The 22194-nt window shown below is 40.5% G+C and overlaps 2 protein-coding genes across 2 annotated transcripts; one reads left to right on the top strand and one right to left on the bottom strand.

Moving 5' to 3' along the window:
* The first annotated feature begins 346 nt into the window (after positions 1-346).
* Positions 347-5642, top strand: CEBPZOS (CEBPZ opposite strand). The gene is made up of 5 exons (XM_083497005.1): positions 347-718; positions 2629-2754; positions 4946-4990; positions 5178-5262; positions 5349-5642. Exons 1-4 carry the CDS (start codon positions 376-378, stop codon positions 5258-5260), a joined length of 597 nt encoding a protein of 198 aa, XP_083353131.1. The 5' UTR covers positions 347-375; the 3' UTR covers positions 5261-5262; positions 5349-5642.
* CEBPZ (CCAAT enhancer binding protein zeta) lies at positions 5164-22143 on the bottom strand. The gene is made up of 16 exons (XM_083496810.1): positions 21984-22143; positions 19040-20571; positions 17922-18153; positions 17570-17735; positions 16598-16686; positions 15508-15561; positions 14901-15003; positions 14739-14807; positions 12299-12365; positions 10823-10923; positions 10355-10415; positions 8296-8486; positions 7467-7550; positions 6376-6437; positions 6209-6290; positions 5164-5449 (listed from the first exon to the last, which is right to left on the bottom strand). Exons 1-16 carry the CDS (start codon positions 22098-22100, stop codon positions 5310-5312), a joined length of 3150 nt encoding a protein of 1049 aa, XP_083352936.1. The 5' UTR covers positions 22101-22143; the 3' UTR covers positions 5164-5309.
* Between the last annotated feature and the right edge of the window lie 51 nt (positions 22144-22194).

The following is a 22194-nucleotide window of genomic DNA, read 5'->3' as shown; positions in this document are numbered from 1 at the left end:
ACTTGAATTGCATTATTTTGATGGGCATCTTGAAACGTAAAAGAAGATTTTAAAATAAAACCAAGCAAACTCTCTTCTACAAAATGTTTTAATCGGCCTCGATGCTGTTCGTTGCTGTTAACTTTAGCTGGGGGTTGCAAGTGACTTTACAGCCCAATCTTTCCCACACGCGTGTACTCTGGCTCCATGAGCTTGCAGAAGATCGCAGTAGCAGAGCAACTGCTTGGCATACAGAAGATGTCAGGTTCAATTCCCTGTATCTCTGGGAAGGGCTGTGAATGTTCTCTGCGTGGGCCAAAAGACTGACTCCGTATAAGGCAGCTGCCGACGTTCCTATGTTCAGCTGCGGCGGGAAATTCTGCACTCCAGAAGCCGATGGTAGCAGGGAAGGCTGCCCCTTCCTCTATGCGGATCGGCAGGACACAGCTGCGTTACACTGCCACCTACAGGCAGCACAGTGACACGGCCAGTCCCAACAGGACCGACAGAGGGAGCACAGCGCGAACTCTCCAGCACCGGCGAGAAGGAACGAAGGCTGAGCGCATGCGCGAAATGAAGGTGCCGCGCGCCCATGCGCATGCGTGCCTCGGCACTTCCACCCCGGAAGTGGGTCTGGACTACGCAAGGGCGGACGCGGTGCTGGGAGCCGCGCCGGGTCGGGCGCCTTTGCGTTTGTTACCGGCGGTAAAGCGCCGCTCTCACATTTGGAGACGGCGAGGTACGGCTGCAGCCTTTGTGTCTTAATATGAGCAGCGAAAGTGACTCTAAGAGGAAGAAGCAAAAAAAGGAGGAAGTCCTTTTGTTCCTGCCTTGTCTGCTCTGCTGGTTGGGGGGCGGGCTGAAGTCACGTGGCCAGCCGAGGGTAGGCCGATAGCAGTTCCATGGGGAGGAGGAGAGATGCTTCTTGTCCTGCCTTCGGCTGCCTAGACTGGCCCATTGGATGCGCCCATTGGAAGCTCAGGTGACTTCTGTAAGGGAAATTGCACAGGTTGTACTTCTAGTTGATCCCCTGCAGTTCTAACTAACTATATATACAAATTTATATATAAATCATCTTTCTTTTTGGGCGATCACTCGTAGCCGAGTAAGATTGTCTTCCATAAACACGGTATATATAAATATTGTGTGTGTGTGTGTGTGTATAATTGCACAGGTTAAAGTAAGATGCGAAAAGGGGGAGGGGGAAAGAAATAACACCCATATACAATACCAAACAAAACCCACAGAACTTAAAAACGTTGCAAGATTATTAAATAATATCATTTAAAAGATCCTTAAATGATAATGCAGTCCACTATGCAATTAGTGCCTTCTAGGTAGTGGCGCCCTCCCATCTGATGTCAAGGAATTAAACAACTTTTAGAAGACATCTGAAGGCAGCCCTGTTTAGGGAAGTTTTTAATGTTTGATGTTTTATCCTGTTTTTAATATTCTTTTGGGAGCCACCCAGAGTGGCTGGGGAATCCCAGCCAGATGCACTGGGTACAAATAATTTATTATTATTATGCAACATAACAGACATGTTTTCACCATTCGTGTCAAACTGCACATAGGATGGTATACCATTTGCAGCACATAAATTCATTCCGTGTAGGAAATCAAGGCTGCAATCCTATCACCATTTACCAGGGAGTAAGCCCCATCTGAATTCATGTTTAGGATCACACTGCTAAGCTACCATCCCAGTTAGCCCTCTGAAGTATGGTTACAGTTTGGTTCCCTGTACACTGGAGTGGATAGGTGCTTAATTTGAGCTCTTGGCTCAAGCTGCAAAGTGTCTATTGAATATTGTTTTTGACTTCAAGTTGGATAAATTGAAAGTGTCCCCTGTGCTGAATAACTGGCACACCATCCCTTTATTCTACAGTCAATCCATGATAAACATGTAAGTGGATTAGCCATACATAACCTCACCAGTAGTGTCTGAGGTCATGTACGGAATCCTCAGGAGATGGGAACCTTACCATGTTTCATTACTTTGAGCACAAATTCCAACAAAGACAATCACTTTATTGAAACATCAGTTTTTATTGACTAGTCCTCTGAAAACTTGTCATAATAAAATATTTAGTCTTTTAGGTGCCACAAGATTCCTTTTGTTTGCTGAAATAGCCTGTCACAGCTACTTTAGAAATTGCATTTACCGTTACACCTTGAAGTCCAAAGTTTTAAAGACTGTTCAAAGTACTTCTCATTCATGATTTTAAAAATCAGCTTTGTCAAGTTAAGTTTCCCCTTATTGCAGACTCAGAGTTGTATGCTTAAAAGGCCACCTAAATTTTCAACTTTAAAGGCCATAGCTAAATTTTCAACTGATGGATTCTTAATTCACAGCACAGCCTCTGAGCTGCTACACAGTTGTCAGCATTCTCCATGTAGCAAAGGATGACTGTCTGAATAAGTACATGTTCAATATTAAGAGAAGGGACTGGAACTTTCAGCAGAGCACAGTAAGTGGAAAGCAAATCCTGCCTCTAGTTCTCTCTTCTCCTTTTATAGCCCGTTGGGGCCTCTCTTCAAATATACTTCAGTATCCCTCTGATCAAACCATATATACAAATCAGTTATTTCCTGTTCTGATAACATTTTTATGTCATTAATGAAATGTTTGTTCCCCTCCGTTTCTAGAACTTGGGACTAGCTGTGCCATGAATCCTGAGCTTGGAAGGAAGATTTTCAAAGGAGTTATATTAGTGGAAATTATCGGAGTTGCTAGCGCATATGCACTATATGTTAAAATGGATAATAATCAAGGTAACAAACTATGTGTCTCATTACTTTTTCAAATAACTGTCAATCCACAGAGCGTTTTGACCAGAGAATTTGCAGTCATAAGAATATTAGTGCTATTTACACATAAAAGTAGGATATACATTGAAATCTAGTTCATTTCTTAAATGGAAGACTAAGCAGAGTAGCCTATTTCCATTTGCAAAATTTAGAAAACACACTAGGAATTTCAGTATTTGTATTATAACCAACATAATCACACATTCTTTCTGAACTCACTCATTTACATTCATTCTATCTACTGAGCAACTATAAAAAGGTAAAGGTTAGGTCCAGTCACAGACAATTCTGGTGTTGCGGCACTCATCTCGCTCTATAGGCTGAGGGAGCCAGCGTTTGTCCGCAGACAGCTTCCGGGTCATGTGGCCAGCATGACTAAGCCGCTTCTGGAGAACCAGAGCAGCGCACGGAAACACTGTTTACCTTCCCACCGGCGTGGTACCTATTTATCTACTTGCACTTGATGTGCTTTTGAACTGCTTGGTGGGCAGGAGCTGGGACCGAACAATGGGAGCTCACCCCGTCGCGGGGATTCAAACTGTCTACCTTCTGATCAGCAAGTCCTAGGTTCTGTGGTTTAGACCACAGTGCCACCCGGGTCCCCTCTGAGTAACTATATCCATTGCCTATTAGGAAGTTTCCCTTGAAGGTGGCATTCTCTAATTTTACTGCAAAATTCCTGATATAGCTGTTAAGCTGTTTGCTTGGAACAGCTCTTCAGTTTTTGGAATTATTTCAACTACAGTAGGTCTCAGGCTTTAGCCTGCTTAGGTTGTCATGTATCATACTACCAGTCACCAGCAATTTTTCACAGGCATTGTCTCTGAACAGAAAACATCTATTTGCATAGGGGTCATGCGGCTGCACACACAAACCCTGCCTATGCCAGGTATGCACATTTCACACTTTAACACTTTTCTAGGTTCAGTTGCACAGAGGCATGTACTTTCAATCAAGGAAGAATGTGTAGAAGCTTATTTCAGATCTTCCCTGCTTGCCATGGATAGGCCTGGCGCTGATTCGGCAGTGCTGCTATGTGCAGGTCTTTGTTCCCAACCTAGACTGATATTTCACATTCAGGCATCCTATTTTCACTTCTGTGTACTAACTTAAGAACAGGGCTCCTTTGGGTGGAGTTGTTGTATACTCATGTAACGGAAAAAAGCTTCCTCCATGCTTTATCTGGCATGGATACTTTTGCACATTACAACAAGCAAATATATAAAAGGATGTCACATAGAGGAGGGAGAAAGGTTGTTTTCTGCTGCTCCAGAGAAGCGGACACGGAGCAATGGATCCAAACTACAAGAAAGAAGATTCCACCTAAACATTAGGAAGAACTTCCTGTCAGTAAGAGCTGTTCGGCAGTGGAATTTGCTGCCAAGGAGTGTGGTGGAGTCTCCTACTTTGGAGGTCTTTAAGCAGAGGCTTGACAACCGTATATCAGGAGTGCTCTGATGGTGTTTCCTGCTTGGCAGGGGGTTGGACTCGATGGCCCTTGTGGTCTCTTCCAACTCTATGATTCTATGATTCTAAGCATTACATTGGTATCTGGGTAGGAAATGCTCAGGATAGACGAGGAGAATTTGAGTTACTATTGTAATAGAACTCTGTGGCACACCTTTAAAAAAACAACCACCACCACCTGTTCTTCCTTAAACTGAGATAGACCATGACAACCTCCACTATGCCACTTTTAAAGTGAAAGGTAGGGCACATTCTAGATTTGAGAGCAGCCGAAGGGCAAGGCACTGCCCTCCCTACAGATCTCAAGACAATAAGAACTTTATACATCCCCCCTGTGATGTTTTAGACCAGTGATGCAATGTGTTAAAAGATTAATTTGTGTTATCTTAAGACTTCCTACCACTGAGATTTTAAAATATACATGAGTCTGATAGCCTTCCCTTTTTCAACTTTTGTGCCCAATGTGACAAGCCTAAGTTCTGCAAGTCTTCAACTGGAAATACAGCCTGAGGAGACTAAACAACCAAGTTGCTGCATTACCTGTAAGATTATCACAGGTATTTATGACTGACCAAAAAAACCTAGGAAATGTAGCCACCATGTAATAAAATGTACACTACTTAATTTTTGTGACTGAAATCTTGTGCACTGTACTGTTGTTACAAACTTAACATTTTTATTTTCTCAGATTTCAGACAAAAAATGCATAGGAGATACCCATCAATCCTAGAAGGTATGTGATAATTAATGTTGGTGTAATTCTTTTCCCCCAACACTTAAAAAGAAAAAATCCAGTGCGGATAAAAAGGAAATCCTACTACAATTTTATCAGAAAGATAGTCAATCAAAATTAGATCTTCAAATGTCAATCTTCATTCAGTTGTGCAAAAGATAAAAAAGACTCTCTTCTATTTTCATAGTTTATTACAAATGTAATGAATACGCTGGTTTTCATGGGAAAAGGGAGAAAGATGAAGCAGCATGGTTAATCAGCAAAAGCTAATTGTAAGTAGAAATATTTTTTAAAATGTTTACATTAAGTATCTTCATATTTATTTTCTTGTCTTTTTACTTTTGTGTTTGTTTTTCAGCATTTTGTGTCTAAACTTCTTTTTCTGCTTGATGATGCTCTTCACATCCTTATTGTGAATCCACCTGTTGCGTTCTTCCTCCCACCTGAGCTGCTTGACATCTAATGGAGGAAGACAGAGAGCACATAGATAAGTTTGGAGTGACTACATCCTGGGAAAATCTGGCATTGAGTTTTATGGATGCAAAGAATACTGCCTGAGTTAGAGATTCATGACCGAGAAATTCTCTGCTATGTTTTGTCCTAAAAAACACAAAATGCTTTATGTACAAATAAATACAAAGTTCCCTCCTCACCTTCAACAGTCCATCTTGTCTCAAACAACTTACATTTTTCAAACTTAAATGTAATTTGGGCCAATGAGGAATGAATTATATCACGTTGAAGATTCAGTGCTAATCATATAACTGGAATCTTAAGCCCTCTGGATTCCTATCCAACAGGATCCCATGAGGCTCAAAGTGGGAAGGCTTTGTGTGCTCCAGATGCATCCCAGCCACCTTCCAGAGTTGAGCATCAAGGTCTGAAGAGGGCTTCTAAATGCACTGGAGTGAATCAACTTCCTCTTGAGCAGGAATCCTTCGAAGGCATTTAGAAGCACCCTTCAGAACACACTTAGAAGCTCTTTTCAGACTTTCCTGCTCAACGCAGGACAGATGGGGACATGAAGTGTGCAGTGCACATAGGGGTGGCACTGGGGAAGAGAAGGGACACTTGGGAGAAAGAGGAGGATAGAAATCAATATGCTCCTCCATTTGTTTCAAATGAAACTAATTGAAATGCCTTTCTAAAACCATCACATGAGCATTTGGAATGCCTGACAGGTAAATATATTTGCTGAACATAGGGAAATTCACTTACTTGCATTATCTTTGTTAGCCATTGCATTCATCCCAATACTATCAAACTTGGACCCAATGTTTTCATCCAGCAAGGAACCAAACTTCAAAAGAAAGATGATGATTAGTACATTGATAACCAGCAGAGCAAACACATTTTTAAAAAATAGAAAACTTGGTGGCACCTACTTCTTCTGCAGTAGCAAGGATGCCAGTGTCTTTCAGTTTTCTTTTCTTGTTTTCTTTTGACCCTTTAAAACATTAATATGCAATTATTTATTCTACATGAAGAACAAAACGCAAAGTGTGTGTTGGGTGGGGAATGGATTTGAGCAGGAAACAGGAAGAGACTCCCAAGAAGCACTTCTCAGGCTCTTCTACACTATCTGCAACAAGGTGCTATATTTCAAAACTCCATCCTTTTAAAAACATTTTCTCAATGTTTTATAAACAAATGATCTCTAACTTTCTTGACAGCACTGTCCCTGGTATCAAATAGTCTACCACTTACTATTCCTCTAGGTACGGAAAGGGATTTTGCTAACTATAAAGTACCTTAGCAATTTTACATGCTAGTTCTTTAAGAGCTTGGGCTAATATAATCTAACCATTGCATTTTTAAAATCAAGTTCTAAACCAATTATCCTTTGTCATCTCTGATAAGACTTCAGGTGTACAGCTGAAAGAAAACTCTATCCTGCTGAAAACTGAACTAATCCTTTCCATCTGGTTTTCTGTGTCTGATATGAAAATGAAATAATTATTTCTTGACAAAGAGTAAGTGAAGTTTCTATCACAACCACATGTTGTCTCCCCCATAACAACTACACACTGCTCTGGGTTTCTTAATACCTTATAGTTCATTCCTACCTCTCCTTCCTCTAACTGGACATGCAGATTTTCGGGCACTAACCAAAACATAATGTTAAAAGTCAATGTGATTAGGTGAGTAAATTCTGTCTCCTGCGTCATTTTCCTTTAATGGGTCTATTAATGACCAGTGCAATCCTATACAATTAGATGCCCAAGTAAATACCACTGAGTTCAGTAGGGCTTACTTCTAGGAAAGAGGATATAGGATAGAAGCTCAAGTGCCTTATATCTAGCCAGCACAGCTAATACAGACCCCTGGCGCTCTCAGAAACTTCTGAGTGAAAAGACTGCAAACTAGTGACAAGTCACATTTCTAGCAGAGAGGCAGGCTGCTACAAAACCCCTCAGCCTTCTGACACCCAAGGCTGTCTCAGTTTTTATCAAATATTAAGAGGTCTTTATGTTACCTTTCATCGATCCAGCAAAATCCATTTCTTTTTTTCTTTTGCCTTTCTTATTGGCAGGCCTGACATGCTCCTCTTCATTGTCATCTATCAAAAAGGAAAGCTATTAAAACTTTTACTCAGACTACATCATAAAACAGATGATTTGTCAATATGAAAACACCTTCAGCTTTCATGCAGAGAAAGTAACCAACTGCCTGAAACATTGTGGTTATCTCACTTCCTATGTATGGACTCCACAAAACAGCTACTCCTAGTCAGCTCAGATGTTTCTACGGTGTGTTTCTGAATACTGAAAATGCAATAGGACAGCACCGTTCATTCAACCATGCTTGGTGCACATAAAAATACTACACCTTGGTCCAATTACTGTCATTTTAGTTTAATCAACAGTGTTAATGTGACCCAGTGTTAACATGAAATTAGGCTCTAGAGCAGTGTTTCCTAAACTTGGGTCTCCAGCAGTTTTTGGACTACAGTTCCCATCATCCTTGACCACTGGTCTTACTAGCTAGGGGTGATGGGAGTTATAGTCCAAAAACAGCTGGAGACTAAAGTTTGGGAAACACTGCTCTACAGGATGCAAGAGTAGATGCAACACTTATTTCTGATGATTCGTTATCAGCCTTGGCACACGCATCCTTCGGATCTGTCCACCACAACACCTAACTTATGTGGTCTTCTGCTCCAGCTAAATCACATAAATATCTGGTGGAACACTAAGGCAAACAAGTAGGTTTAAAAATAGCTACCTACCTATGGCATTTAAAATCTGTGTTTTAACAAAGCGAGCAATTTAATAATTTGGCATTAAGTGCATTCGTGTTTTTACCTGAAGCTTTATCATCATCTGAGACATCCATAAAAGTCCCTCCATCTTCATCAAGATCTTCTCTAAAGTCTTCATCCATACTACCCAGAGACACTTCCTCATCATCAAGGTCATCAAAATCATCTTCCTCTGAATCATCCAATGTTTCCTCATCACTTTGGCTTTTCTTTTTCTCTTTGCTTTTTATATTACTAGAATTTGATTTAAAAATACAATTTAAAAAGCTTTTAGAAAATCCACCTATCCAACTTTCTCATAATGCTTACAAAGATCACAAACAACTAGCAATACAGACTTTAGTCTATAAACAAAACACTCAAATTTTGTTAAACTAATGCATATACCATAACTAAACAGGTTTTGGTGGTTTCTATCCATAGAATAATCCCACTTCATCTCCTTTCCTTGCATGCCCCAGAATAGATTTAGGGGGATTTTACAGGGGGTGGGAGGGTAAGTTCCATTAGGAAAGCAAAAGACATTGTGCAAACAGGACAATACCACTGGATACAGCACAGAATGTTAGCAGCTTTACAAAATACTAGACCATTACTTGATCAATTCTCTTTTGACCAGTAAAACTGCCTGCTCTAGGAATAGCAAATTGCAAAGCTGGTTTATGGGGTTTTACTGGCTGAATGCCCATAGGGTCACTCCAAAATTATCAGGCACATAACAAGAGTATTTCCACAATAAATGAGTTCATAAAGTACTCTACAGATATTTTCACAATGCTAAATAACAAGGGAATTGTTCAATGAAATCTGCTATAAACTCCTTATATAATATACCAAGATCCTAGCATATCAGTATTCCACCCAAAAGCCTGTTTTATTGTAATACTAACATTTCAGAGTGTATGAAATTTAAGGCAGTGGGAACACCAGCACACAATAAGCGTGTGAAAATCACTTTGCCTGCTTTCTGAGCCAGCAAGGGGGAAGTGCTGTGTGCTGTCAAACTGTTCAGCTAAGAGGGAGTGGAAATGGGGTAGGGGGAAGGAACCCAAAGTGATCCATCCGTGGAAAAACTGATCTCTTAAGCTAAATGTGGTTGAGCTGTCCTTTGAGATTCCTTCATTTAAGAGTAAACTATTTCAAGCCATGTTTACATATAAAGCAGCACACTCAATCGCTCAGAAGATACATCTCATCATACCATTGACTCTGCAATTCTAAACCCCATTGTTTTCAGTAGTGCCTATTCCCACGTGGTGTGTATCGGGTTGCAGCTTTCATCACTCTAAACTACTACCTGATTGCAAGTAAGAGGTAGATTACACCACCCTCCTAATACATGCCTACAGATGAAAAAGGAATACTAATGGGAGTGGAATCTACAAGATAAGTTAGCTCAGGCCCATTCAGCAGCAGGGTTCTCATCTCTCCGACAGATAGATGATAGATAGATAGATAGATAGATATATAGAGAGAGAGAGATTTGCCAGGCAGCAGGATAAAAGCAGCTAGATTGATTCACAACATACTTAACAGTACAGAGGATGAACCTGCAGCCCTACAGATGCATTTGGACTACAACTCCCATCGTCCTCAACTATTGGCCATGCTAAGTACAATGACACCTGGCGGGCCAAAAGTTACTGGGCAGGCCAGTGTAGAAGATATACAAATGCAGAATACAAATGCTTTCCAAGGAAAAGGGAAGAAGGTGCCCTGATCTTCACAACTGTCTGCACCCCTAGGAGTCACAACTCAGATTCTCAAATCTCCTCCTCCCCAAAACTAAATCATAACTAAGGAGATCAAGGGAGATGAAGTCTGGCTGTTCGTTTTACACGGAAATTGCATCAACTTCCTTGTAATGTGGTTGATTCATAATTGCAGAAGTAATGTAGCCATATTTCAGGAGGGAAGGGGGATTCTGAATACACTTGAGGTATATTTAACAAACTTTTTCCCCACAGAGCACAACGTTTTAGAAGAGCTTGTGACATAATGCACATACACAATACACTCCCATTTACTCTAATTGCTTTATCCAGTCATTCATGGTGCCCATGCAGAAACTCTATTTATTACCATTTTTTAAAAAAACTTACTCAGCAAAATTAAGGTCCTCATTGACAAGTGTATCAAAATAACTATCATGTTCAAATGAATCTGAAAGAAAAAAGATGGCAAAATCAAAACATTTTGATTTGGTATTTAAAACAAATTGTTTTAAAGTGCAATTTGTTATAATTTGCAATGTGCTCTATATTCTTGCATGAAGCAGCTGCCACCTAACAACCCACCAAGACCAAATGTCAAATCTGGAATTTGCCACGTTTTAGAGGAGCAAATACCAGATGAGCAACCAGGCAACACTGTAGTGTAAGCAGTTGTTTAGCTTGAGTTGGCTCATCTCCCCACCCACATCTTTGAACTGGAAATTCACATAACCTTGAGTTCCATCTACTGATTGAACTGCCAAAGGATTACTACCCTTCTTCAAGGGAAGCCAAAGTCCTCTACATCTCTTTGATTAATTACAGGCTGGTTGGGGTGAAAAATGGGACAAGTCTTACCTAAAGCTCTTTCAAACTCTTCATCATCCACATCTTCCACACTTTCATCATCTCTCGCAGGTTTCCTTTTCTCCTTCTCCAAGTCCAACTTTTTATAAAATCTGCGTATTAAAAAGAAAAAAGAAATGTTTTCACATTCGTATAAAACATGGTTATTAAGACATCCTGATTTGGTGAACTTACAAAATAAGGATATTTCGAGATGTTAAACCTGCCTAAGCATCAAGCAATTTCCTACTGTTTTAAAGTCATTACTTCCTATTGCAACAACCTTTCAGGGGCCAGATGCCAGTGGTGGGCAGGGCCAGAGGCAAAAGCGGGCGGAGCAATTCATGTAAATTTTATCTTTGTGCTTTAGGCTGGTTTCTACACAGACTCCCACACCCCTCTCTATGTTCTATCCAGACAAGAAGCATTAGAATTCAAGGACACTTTCCAGCCCAACAAAAACATCTGGGTTGCAAAGCAGGCCCAGTGAAGAGTGTGGCCTGGGGAACATTATGAGGACCAGATGGAGAGGCCGAGAGGAACATGTATGGTCCCCAGGCCTGAGGTTTCCCACTCCTGTATTATAAAGATAATTAGGCTAGTACCACCATGTAATATCAGGGTAGCAAGTTGATTTATCAGTGTGATGTCACAACATTAATTTGCTGGCAAAAAGAGCCTTTGGTTCAGGGCTACTGTGGGGGCATTTCTTTCCAAACGCTAACAGAAAGGCATGCTGCCACGCGGCGCTTGTGGGGGGTTATATATCCTTCACCCTCCTCCATGGCAAAATACTACAGTAAACATCTGATGTGTCATGAATTATAACATAAAATTGATCTGGTTTACGTTCAAACACCTGTAATGATCTTCCCACATCTCCTACCTTACTTAGCATTTTTCCCATTTCAGCATAAAAAAGCCCATTCCTTCATATCCATTTTAACAGACAAGTCACTTCCAAAAGGTTATAGAGATAGGGCTAGCTATGCGCCAGACAGGCTTGGGTATAATCTGCCATTTTCAGATTCTTATTCTGGTCATATAAGACTAGATAAGCAGTTGTCTTATTTGCAAGCAGATGCATGTACACTGCCTTCTCCAGGGCTGAAACAGAATCACCAGCAACCAACCAGTGCATCCCATAATAGACACAGGTGCTGCTGATGACCTGATGGAAGAACATGAGCCATAACAGCACAGTTATTCTGGGCAAATTCCCTGCTGTTTTGCTGTGATGTATGGAACATTCCAAGGAACTGTTGTCTAGAAATGGATGTGTTTTATAAAAATCTTTTTTCCTCCGCTGATCTTATCTAGTAATTTGAAATATCCATTTTCCCCAGCCGTGATCTCCCTATCCTATAAAAATGTATGGGCATGATTTGCAGTAATACTTTCACAACAGTAGAAAGCATCTCCAAGAATAAACCCTCCCCAAATTAAGAGCAATGAACATATGGAAGTCACAATCAAATATGTCAATACCTGTGGAAAAAGACTTCATCTACTGGGATTTTGCTTTCATCTTGGGCAAGGAATTCCTTGCTATTCACTGGAAATAAAATAACAAAGAACTGATGGTTGTTTATCAAATTAACTTGCTATAAAGGTTATTCAAATGCCACGTCATACACATTTTTCCTAAGCAATGTCTTTAGGGCTGCTAGCTTCAAAATCAATCAATCCAGTGAGATCAACTAAATCTCTCTGTGCAAAATGAATATCCCTCCCTCACTCACCCAGTCTATAAAAAATGGGGGGGGGGGTCCAGAGCATAAAAGTTCAGAATGTAAAAGGAATTTAACTTTTAAATTAAAAAATAACCTAATATTAAACAGTAAATCAAATAAATCTATTATATAATCCAAGCTAAATTTAATTTTTCTTACTTAGATCACTTAGGCAGAAGAAATGTAGTTATAGGATACCATGGGAACATGGATTACAAATAGAAATTTGAGAGGTCCCACAAAACCACTATTGTGTATCACATCATTACTGGTGTTTACATAACATGAATATCCTTAGCCGTAATGTTAATGAGTTAAGGCCTTAACTGTTCATCTGGATCCTACTTCTGAGACTCTAACAATGAACTCTGTATCCAATAACATCACTCCCCCTTCCTTCTTTTTTCTTAATGCGACGTCTCTCCTTCTGAAATAGCTATCCTCTTGTGGATCACAAATTGACTAAGTTGTAGGAAGTCGGGGAGGAATAAATGGACAATTCTCCAAACAGAGAAAGTGGAGTCCTCTAGGGATTGGTATCGGGACGTGGGCTTTTAACTTGCTCATAAACAATCTAGAGTTAGAAGTAACCAGTGAGGGGCCAAGTTTGCCAATGATATTAAATTGCTCAGGGTCATTGAAACAAAACAAAACAAAGAGATTGTGAAGAGCTCCAAAAGGACCTCTCCAAAATAAATGAATGAATGAGTAGTAAAATGGCAGATGCAATTCAATGTAAGCAAGTGTAAAGTGATGCATGTCAGGGCAAATTTCACACTTACTACTTCTGAACTGATGGTGATGGACTAGGAACAATACTTTGGGGTCATAATAGATGAAGCTGTTGACCCGGTGTGCAGCAGCAGTGAAGTGGGCAAATGGCCACTACCATAATACCATTATACAAATCTGTGATGCAACCGCATTTGCAATACTGTGTGCAATGTTGATTGTTCCACCTCAAAAAGGATATTACAGAGTTGGAAAAGGATCAGAAAAGGGCAACCAAAATAGATCAAGGAGATGGAGTGACTCGCTTTGAAGAAAGATTGCAGCGTTTGGGACTTTTTAGTTTAGAGGAAAGATGAGTGAGAGGTGACACAATAGGAGTTTATATGATGATGCACAGCATGGAGAAAAGTAGAGAAAGGGTTCTCTGCCTCTCTCATAAGACTTGAACTCATAGATATCCAATGAAACTAAATGCTGAAAGAGTCGGGAAAGATAAAAGGAATCCATGCAACACATAGATAAGCTATAGATCTTGCTACCACAGGAGACAGTGATGGCCACCAACCTAGAAGACTTTAAAAGAATGGACAAATTCACGGAGGAGAGGGCCACTGAAGACTACTGGCCACGATAGCTATGCTCTGCCTCTGCAGCCAACAGCAGTAATGCGTGTGAATTCTAGTTGCTGGAAACCACAGGAGGGGAGAAGGCTCGTCCTCAAATCCTGCTTGTGAGTTTCCCGCAGATATCTGGTTGGCCACTGAGAGAACAAGATGCTGGACTAGACTGGCCACTGACCTGATCCTCTTCTTATGTTTAACAGTCTTCCAGAATTTTTCTGGTTTTCCACTTACACAATCAATATAAATTTGTTTACATGTTTTTATACAGAACTAACAGGAGATGTCGTGTGAAAAAAGCAAATTATAGCCCTCATTTACCCAAGTGCTTGCTGGAACAGCAAACTAGGTGTGACTTACTGCCTGCTTTCCCCCAAAACAGAACGGTTTGTACTTGCACAAACCATAGTCTTTCCGACTCACTCTTATGATACACTTATGATAAAAGGAATAAGGTTTCTGGCATCTAACAGCGAAGAGTGTTAGCTACATCAAAGGAACACTTGTTATTTCCTGCATCCAAATGTTAAAAAAAATGTTATCACCCTTCTGTTTGATGCCGTGATCACAACGTTTTTTGGGGGGATATGTTTGTCAATTCCCCTTCCAAGGCCTCCCTCATCTACTACTGAGGATGGGGGACCCTCCACAACAGCATGAGGGCTGCAGGAAGGAGGAATTGGCAAAAATTGGCCGTGCTTCCATTCCTGAATGGAATGACAATATTGGATAAAACCCATTGTGCAAATATCTTCCACTGAAAGTGATGGATCTTACAATGCATTGTATTTACGAACAGGGTACCGCTGACTATAATCTTTAGAATGAAAGCTCCTTACTTACCCGCAAGATTTCGTACATCACTCATGGACTGTTTATTCTTTGGCTGCATTACCACGCTACTGGTGTTCTCTGCATTAGAAAGTCAAGAAATCACACAAAAAATTAATTGTTATTAACCTTAACCTATCTGCTACACCTGACAAATGTTGCTAGGGTCCATACCTTTGCCCTTAGGAGCTTTGGGATTTCTGTACACAAAACGATCCAAGAATCTCATTAGAGTGAAGTCCTGCAGAGGATCACCTGTGTATTCAATGTAATTCCCCTGAAACAAAGTTAACATTCATAGTGTCAGTTTGCATCAATACATGAATGGAAGTGGCAAAAGAATCACATATGTTTGGATTCAGCAGACAAATAAGTGATGTTACTCAGACGAAGGAAAAGATGAAATAGGTTGCCTGGATCACACACAACCCTTTCAGTGGAGGGAAGGCAGCAGTGGTTATTCCTGCTCTGCTATGTAGGATTTCAGGTGTGCCACACAACAAGTGAAGAAAGGGGTGGACAAGAGGACAGGTGGGAGACAGGCAGAAACAAGACTGCCTTGTCTCCTGCTTTGAATATCTGTAGCAAGGTGGAAACCCTAGCCAATCTGGTTTTCTACAGGAAAAAATATTTGTGTCAAGAATGGTTCCCCCATTTACTTGTTGCCCCCATTTCTGTCTGGAAATAACTATTCATGTGCAATCCAAATCATTAAGTACATGTGACAGGACACCCAAAAGGGCAACCAAAGTAGTGGGAAAAAGTAAGAAATTCAACTAACCTCTAGGATAGTTTTTGCAAAGAGGGCAACAGATGGATGAAAGTGTTCTGAAAGCTGGAAAAATAAAATCAATGTTGTAATATAAAATCTTATTCCAATACAAGTTTTTGGCACCATATTAACAGATTGAATGGAAATATTAACCCTCACTCCAGGTCCCCCCCCCTTATTTATAATTTTCTTGCTACAAAATTGTACACGTAAATCATAAAACTTAACATGACTAACAAAAAACAGGTCACTAGGGGGATAAAATACTAAACATGTTGTTTTGCAGTACATAATAATCAGCTGGTTACAGTAAACCAGTAAAGTTCTGTCTATTACCGTTCCAACTGTTAATAAATGTGTTAATAATTTCTTACTTCTTGATTGGTCTGTAATGTAGCTGAAGTATATAAATTACCTAAGTAGCTTTGAAGCAAGATAACAAGGGGCCATGATCCCCCATGTGGCAGTTTATGGAACTGACTTCTCCACATATTAGATGTAATATTAAGTGCCACTTTTATCACATGAATCTACTCATCAGAGGGGCTCTGGACTAACTCCAGCAGCAGGTGCCAGTATGGAAAATCCCCATGATACGTAGTCGATCTAAATGTTTTGCAGCACTATGTTACCATCCCCTATGTTGAGAAGTAATCTCTATTGGGAGGAGGGAGAGAGAGAGAGAGCTGTAGGCTTAAGACAGCCAACGTGATGACCTCCATATGTTGTTGGACTGCAACTCCCATAATTCCTGAGCAGCGTCTATGCTGGATGAAGCTGGTGGAAGTTATCTTAGACCTGTTCCAATGTAAAGTCATAAGAGAGATGCCAGAATTAATCTTTGAACAAGGCTTCTCTCCTCTTAAAACTTGTTCAACAGGTTGACTCCACACTTGGCTATACTTAGAATGGGTCTGATGAACTCCAAGAGACTTAACTTACACCAATGATTTAAATGAGCCTACTCTAACTCTGGATCCAACCCAATGAAATGATACCAAATCCACTGTTAAAGGGAAAATTCTGCAAAAATAAAATAAAGTTGTCTGGGATCCCTCCCACAAAAGCCACATTCCTGGTGCTCATGAAAAAACGGTACCTTCTTTAGCTCCCAAAAACTTGTTCTATCAGCTCCACAGTATGAAGGATTTCGATGTAATGGGTCATAGCTACCCAAATTCTTGCCCCCTGAAAAAGAAGACATGTTTTGTATCATCAAAGACAAACAGATCTAGATACTTAAAAGGGGAACACCTAGTTATCCAACAAAGAAGTAGTCAACCTGGTACCCTCCAGATGTTGTGGACTCCCATCATCCCTCATCAACTACTCCTGATCTTCTTATCATTTTAAAGACAGGAGAGTCCTTCTGCAGTAACACCACAAAAGGTACAACAAAAATCTCTGTGCCCTGCTCTAATTTCATACAACCCAGTCTGCAAAATGCATGTTGGTTTAGAAAGCAGAGTGGGAAGGTAAGCCAGTTTCTTTTAGTGCAATTGCAACATCTGGTGGGATTAGCTGAAAGAAGAATACTCTCATTATTACACAGAGCTGCCAGATGTCTAGAACAGATCAGAAACCAGAGTGAACAAGAAATTAAGAGTTCTGGACTTGGACATGAGAGGAGTTATGTGAGCCCAGCCAAAGTCTCATGGCTTCAGTTTCCATTCTGTAAAATGGAAATGACAACAGCCTAACTCAAAAGATGGGTGGAGAAGTGAATGAGACATGACTTTTAAAGCACTTTTTACTGACAGAAATAGAACTATGGGGGGGACACCACTTAAGTAGCGAATGTCTCATGAAAGTTGTTAATACAGCAGCAGCAATGGCCCATAACCCTGGCAATGTCTTATCTACTGACACTGTTCCCAAACACTTTTAGCAGATGGCCTTCCTCTGGCTCCATTCAATCCCCCCCACATAAACAAGTTTGAATAAGGAAAGTTTCCTTTGGGTAACGACCTTCAGATTAAAGTTTGCAGAATTTAATACCGTCTACTAGGACCTGAAACATTCCAGTCAACATCTGCCAGATGAATCTCACACACAATTTTTCAATTTTTACCTGCTAGATTTTGGTGATGTACCCATGAAGCTCCTGAAGCTGGGTCATGAGGTTTCACAGATTCTTCTGTTTTTATTATTTTTGTTTCTTCATCAACATCTACAAAATTTTCCTCCTCTTCTTCAGCTTCTTCAAGGTCATGAAAATGTTCCTCATCATCAGATTCCTAGGAAATGAATCAGTTTTAAGATAAAACCAATGTGGTGATCATGCAAAACTCTGATAAGTTACGTTCCAGGGATAGCATATAAAGCCAAAATTGTGGATTGAAAGCATTTTTTTTTAAAATTGAGGTCAACAGCTAGTTGTACAAAGGTAGGCTAAGAACAACTCTATAAGACGGATATCATACCACATGATCCTGCAGCTGTACTCGTAACCCTGGTTTTACTTTCAGAAGTTCGGACACAAGGTACAAAGCTCCACAGGTGAATGGTGGCATTTGACCACAGGTGACTTGAAGCAATCGCTTTATAAAAGCTTTCACCCGCCGCAGTACTATATCAGCCTTCAAAGATTTGTAGACAAGGTTGAGAAACATAGACTGTTTGGCACACAGTGCTAATCCTGGATCCAGCAGCTTCCTGCAAAAACAAAATAATAATTATCAGCATTAACCTCATGAATTCACTCATTCTTCTGAATTTGAGGTACAGGCCAACATATGACAGCTGCATCATTTACTACTACTGTTGATACAAAAAATTTTTCTCACCCTAGTTTAAAGTGGACCATTGGTTAATTAATAATATCCCATAATTAGTCACATTTTATAAAATATGTGAAGGCATGAGGGGGACAGGAAAATGGGGGGAACCTATTTTATTTTTCATTCTTTTTCCTTTTGTTTTTGAAAATTTGGGTAAAAGTGGGCCTTCGGATCTCTACATTTGTTTTATTTAAACATTCACAGAGCAACCTAACACTCAGATCCACTGACAATCAGGTTAGGGTAGGGGATGGGACCTTTGCTGGTGAGTCCTCCACTATGCTAGCAGAAAGGTCCATGGACATCCATTTCTTTCAACTGGAGAGGCAATGTAAGGGTTTGTAATAAGTACAGAGGCAAAAAGAAGCATGTTCTATGCCACCATGGATGGTGCAAGCCAGCAAGCCTTTGGATCATCCGCCACTTCAATCCTCACCCCACTTAAGATTGTTCTGTAAACTGAGTTCAGAGGAAGGAGAAAGAAAAACCGGTACAATAGGAGGCTCTTGGCTCAACCCTGCTTCAATAAAGGATAATCAACTGGAGAATACCAATAATAACCAAAACAAAACAAAAAACCTCCACATTACAGATGTGCATCTACTGAGGGCATCTACTGATATCCAAAAGGGGACAAAGTAGTTCTCTTGCCATCACAATATTCACAATTTAAATTCATATAAACCATAAAAAACTGATCAGCAGTAAATATTCTACAAAACGCGACTTAATAGAAACATCAAAATGTATGAGATGCTTACTTGTATAGGGCTGTGTAATATCGGTCAGATATAGTCTGATTAGAATCCATTACTTGAAACAGCAACATCAAGGCTTGGATGCCAGTGCTGAAGTTCGCAAGGTGCAAAACCTTAAACAAAGTATTCATCTGCTCCTTTATTTTTTCATCACTAGTCTGAGCATAAGGGTAAGCTCTGTTCACCCCTGTCAAGAGAGCACTAAGCATTTTGGACTCAACGTCTTTTTTCTTGATACAAGACCGAAAAAAGCAAAAGTAGAGTGTAATGAGTTTGTTAGCCAGCTCACTCTCCTCGTGACTAAGAACAATCTGGTTCAAAAAGCAGATGGCATAGTATTGTGCTTTGGGGCTAATGTTTGATCGATAGAGAAGCCTCTCCACTTCATTACACACCACTCCTTTCATGTTGGGATGCTTATGAAGCAGAGTCTCTAGCAGATAAGAGGCTTTGGTGGCTATTTTGTTTAGAGGATCTCCCAGTTTGTTTACTAACTGCACAAGAAAAGCTTTCTCTTCCTCTACCTTGTTGCAGAGAAGTTCATGCGCAACAACAAGAGCACGGGTTTTTGTTGCCACCAGGGGATCATGACTCAGTGATTCTAACACCTGCACAAATTCAGCCACCCAGTGCTTCAGGTGATGCTCAAAATACCACAAGATCAGGCGCCTGTCCCTCGAGTCTCTGTTGCCACTTGAGAGCTGCTCCAGAGAGCCAAAAGGATGTTGGGAGAAAGTGTACAGCTTACGATTGTCTGGTAGAAGATGTGTCATGAGAAGCTCTTTGAAAGTATCCAAGGCCATTAAACTCTGCCTTCTACTACCTTTCTTTTTTATCAGATTCACCAGGGTCTCTATAAACTGAAGTGAGTGCACAGCAGCATCTTGGATAAGAAGGGTCATGGCAGCCATTCTGTCAGCAAGAGTCCCTGAGGATACTACAGTTTTCATCCAAGCTGATGATGATCCTTTCCATAGATTTGCCTTACTCTTGCAGAGGTCTGCCTCTTGTTGGTAAAGCTTTTGAGCCAAAGCCTTATACTTGGATACAAGGGACTGATTTTGGGGTTCAGTAGAAAATTCATTTGTATACTCCAGATCATACCATTTGCCCCCTGGTTTTATAAGTAGTATCTGCCGCTCATGAAACTGAAAAGTGTCCACTTCCTTGTCTTTTTTTGTTCCATGCAACAAAGCACTATTGGGAACTGACTGTTTCTTATTATCTTGGGCATTACTTGACTCTATTTTTTCTTTACTTCCTTTCACTTGGTTTTCTTTTTTTGCTACTGTAGTTTTGTTTACTTCCTTTTGGTTGACTTTCTCTTTTTTTCGTAGTTTTTGTTCTCCTTCATCTGCTTCTCCCTCTTCTTCTTCATCTGCTGCAACCAGGAATTTTTTTGAATAGCTGCTCACACCCAGTGATTTTATAAATGCCTCCAATTCACCATCCTTCAGATCATCAATGGCACCTTTTTTTCCACCATCTACAATTTCTTCGGTCTCATCCAAAGCAGCGAGCATGATATAATCTTGCTGCATAAAACAAAGTAACAAGTTGTCTCAGCAGCGTGTTCATGGATAACATCATTTGACAGTGCATGCATTATAAGACATCCATATTGCAAATAGGTTTATAACATACGCAGACAACATTGCCCATTACTGCTTCTAATTTACTTGCACACCTCTGAAATATCCACCAATGTAAGGACTATCTAGTATTAAGAATTGTCCCACCTGCTCTCATAGTGCTGGATTTTTATTTTTTGTTTTACTAAAAACCATGTACAAAAATCAGAAAAAACTGTCTTAATCACTGGCTGCACATAAAAAAATTAAGGACAACAGGTTAGTCGTGACGTAAGAATTTGTGGCCGCACATTTCTGTTACAATATTATCTGTTGGTCCACACGGGGCCAGAAGGCTCTTTGTATATAACCCAGTGAGGGAGGAGATGTCTAAAAATGAAAACAAAAATTGTTCGCTGCCCACATACTATGTGTGTAACCCCTCAAGCTACACATGCAGCAGATCTGCCATTTATTTCCACCAGTTTGAAAAGACGGCAACATGTGAGAAGCCAACATTAGACAGATGACGTCTCCTTCCAGGGCGAATGCCCTTTTGGAGAAAGTTACAGGTAGGTAGCCGTGTTGGTCTGCCATAGTCAAAACAAAATAAATTCCTTACAGTAGCACCTTAGAGACCAGCTAAGTTTGTTATTGGTATGAGCTTTCATGTGAATGCACACTTCTTCAGATACACTGAAACAGAAGTCACCAGTCCCTTATATATAGTGACACAGTAGGGAGGGTTATTACTCAGAAGGGTGGTGGGAATAGGTGATTGGCTGATAGGTGTGGTAAACCTGTTGACAACTGTTAACGACTGCAATTGGTCTTACAGGAAAAAGCAAGGGGTGGGACAGCTAAAAATAGCTTTATCATGTATAATGAGATAAGAATCAAATGTCTCTATTCAGACCAGGTCTCTCCATGGTTTCAAGTTTGGTAATAAGTTGCAATTCAGCAACTTCTCTTTCCAGTCTATTTCTGAAATTCTTTTGCTGTCTTATTAAAAAAAAATTCAGAAATAGACTGGAAAGAGAAGTTGCTGAATTGCAACTTATTACCAGACTTAAAACCATGGAGAGGCCTGGTCTGAATAGAGACATTGGATTCTTATCTCATGTATCTGAAGATGCATGCACACGAAAGATCATACCAATAACAAACTTAGTTGGTCTCTAAGGTGCTACTGGAAGGAATTTTTTTATTTTGTTTCGACTTTTGGAGAAACTCCGCCTGTTAAAGCCCATCCTTTCCGAGGGAAAAGAGCCAGGCTGACCCAAGGCTCTCACCCCTTTCCCACCACGTGGAAGGAAAGAGATGCGTAGGGACCTCCCTGGACCCCTTTCCAGGCCGCCTCAGGGCCTCTTTCTTACTTTGGTGCCTCCGAGGCGCAGCACCTCCTCCAGAGTGAAGCCGCTTCCATCATCAACCTCTCCCTCGCCATCTCTCTCGTCAGACTTCTCGAGCTCCAACTCCGACAACGTCGCCATCTCCCTCGGCCAGACCACGCACGCGTCGTCCTAGCTTCCGGGTAGTAGTGATGACGACACTCACTTAGAAGGTGGAAGGTCCTGCTAGATACAT

Source organism: Podarcis liolepis (assembly GCF_965112155.1).
Source record: "Podarcis liolepis genome assembly, chromosome: 3".
NCBI classification, from domain to species: Eukaryota; Metazoa; Chordata; class Lepidosauria; order Squamata; family Lacertidae; genus Podarcis; species Podarcis liolepis.
Note: the sequence above shows the minus strand (reverse complement) of the source record. Positions and strands in the feature narration are given on the sequence as shown.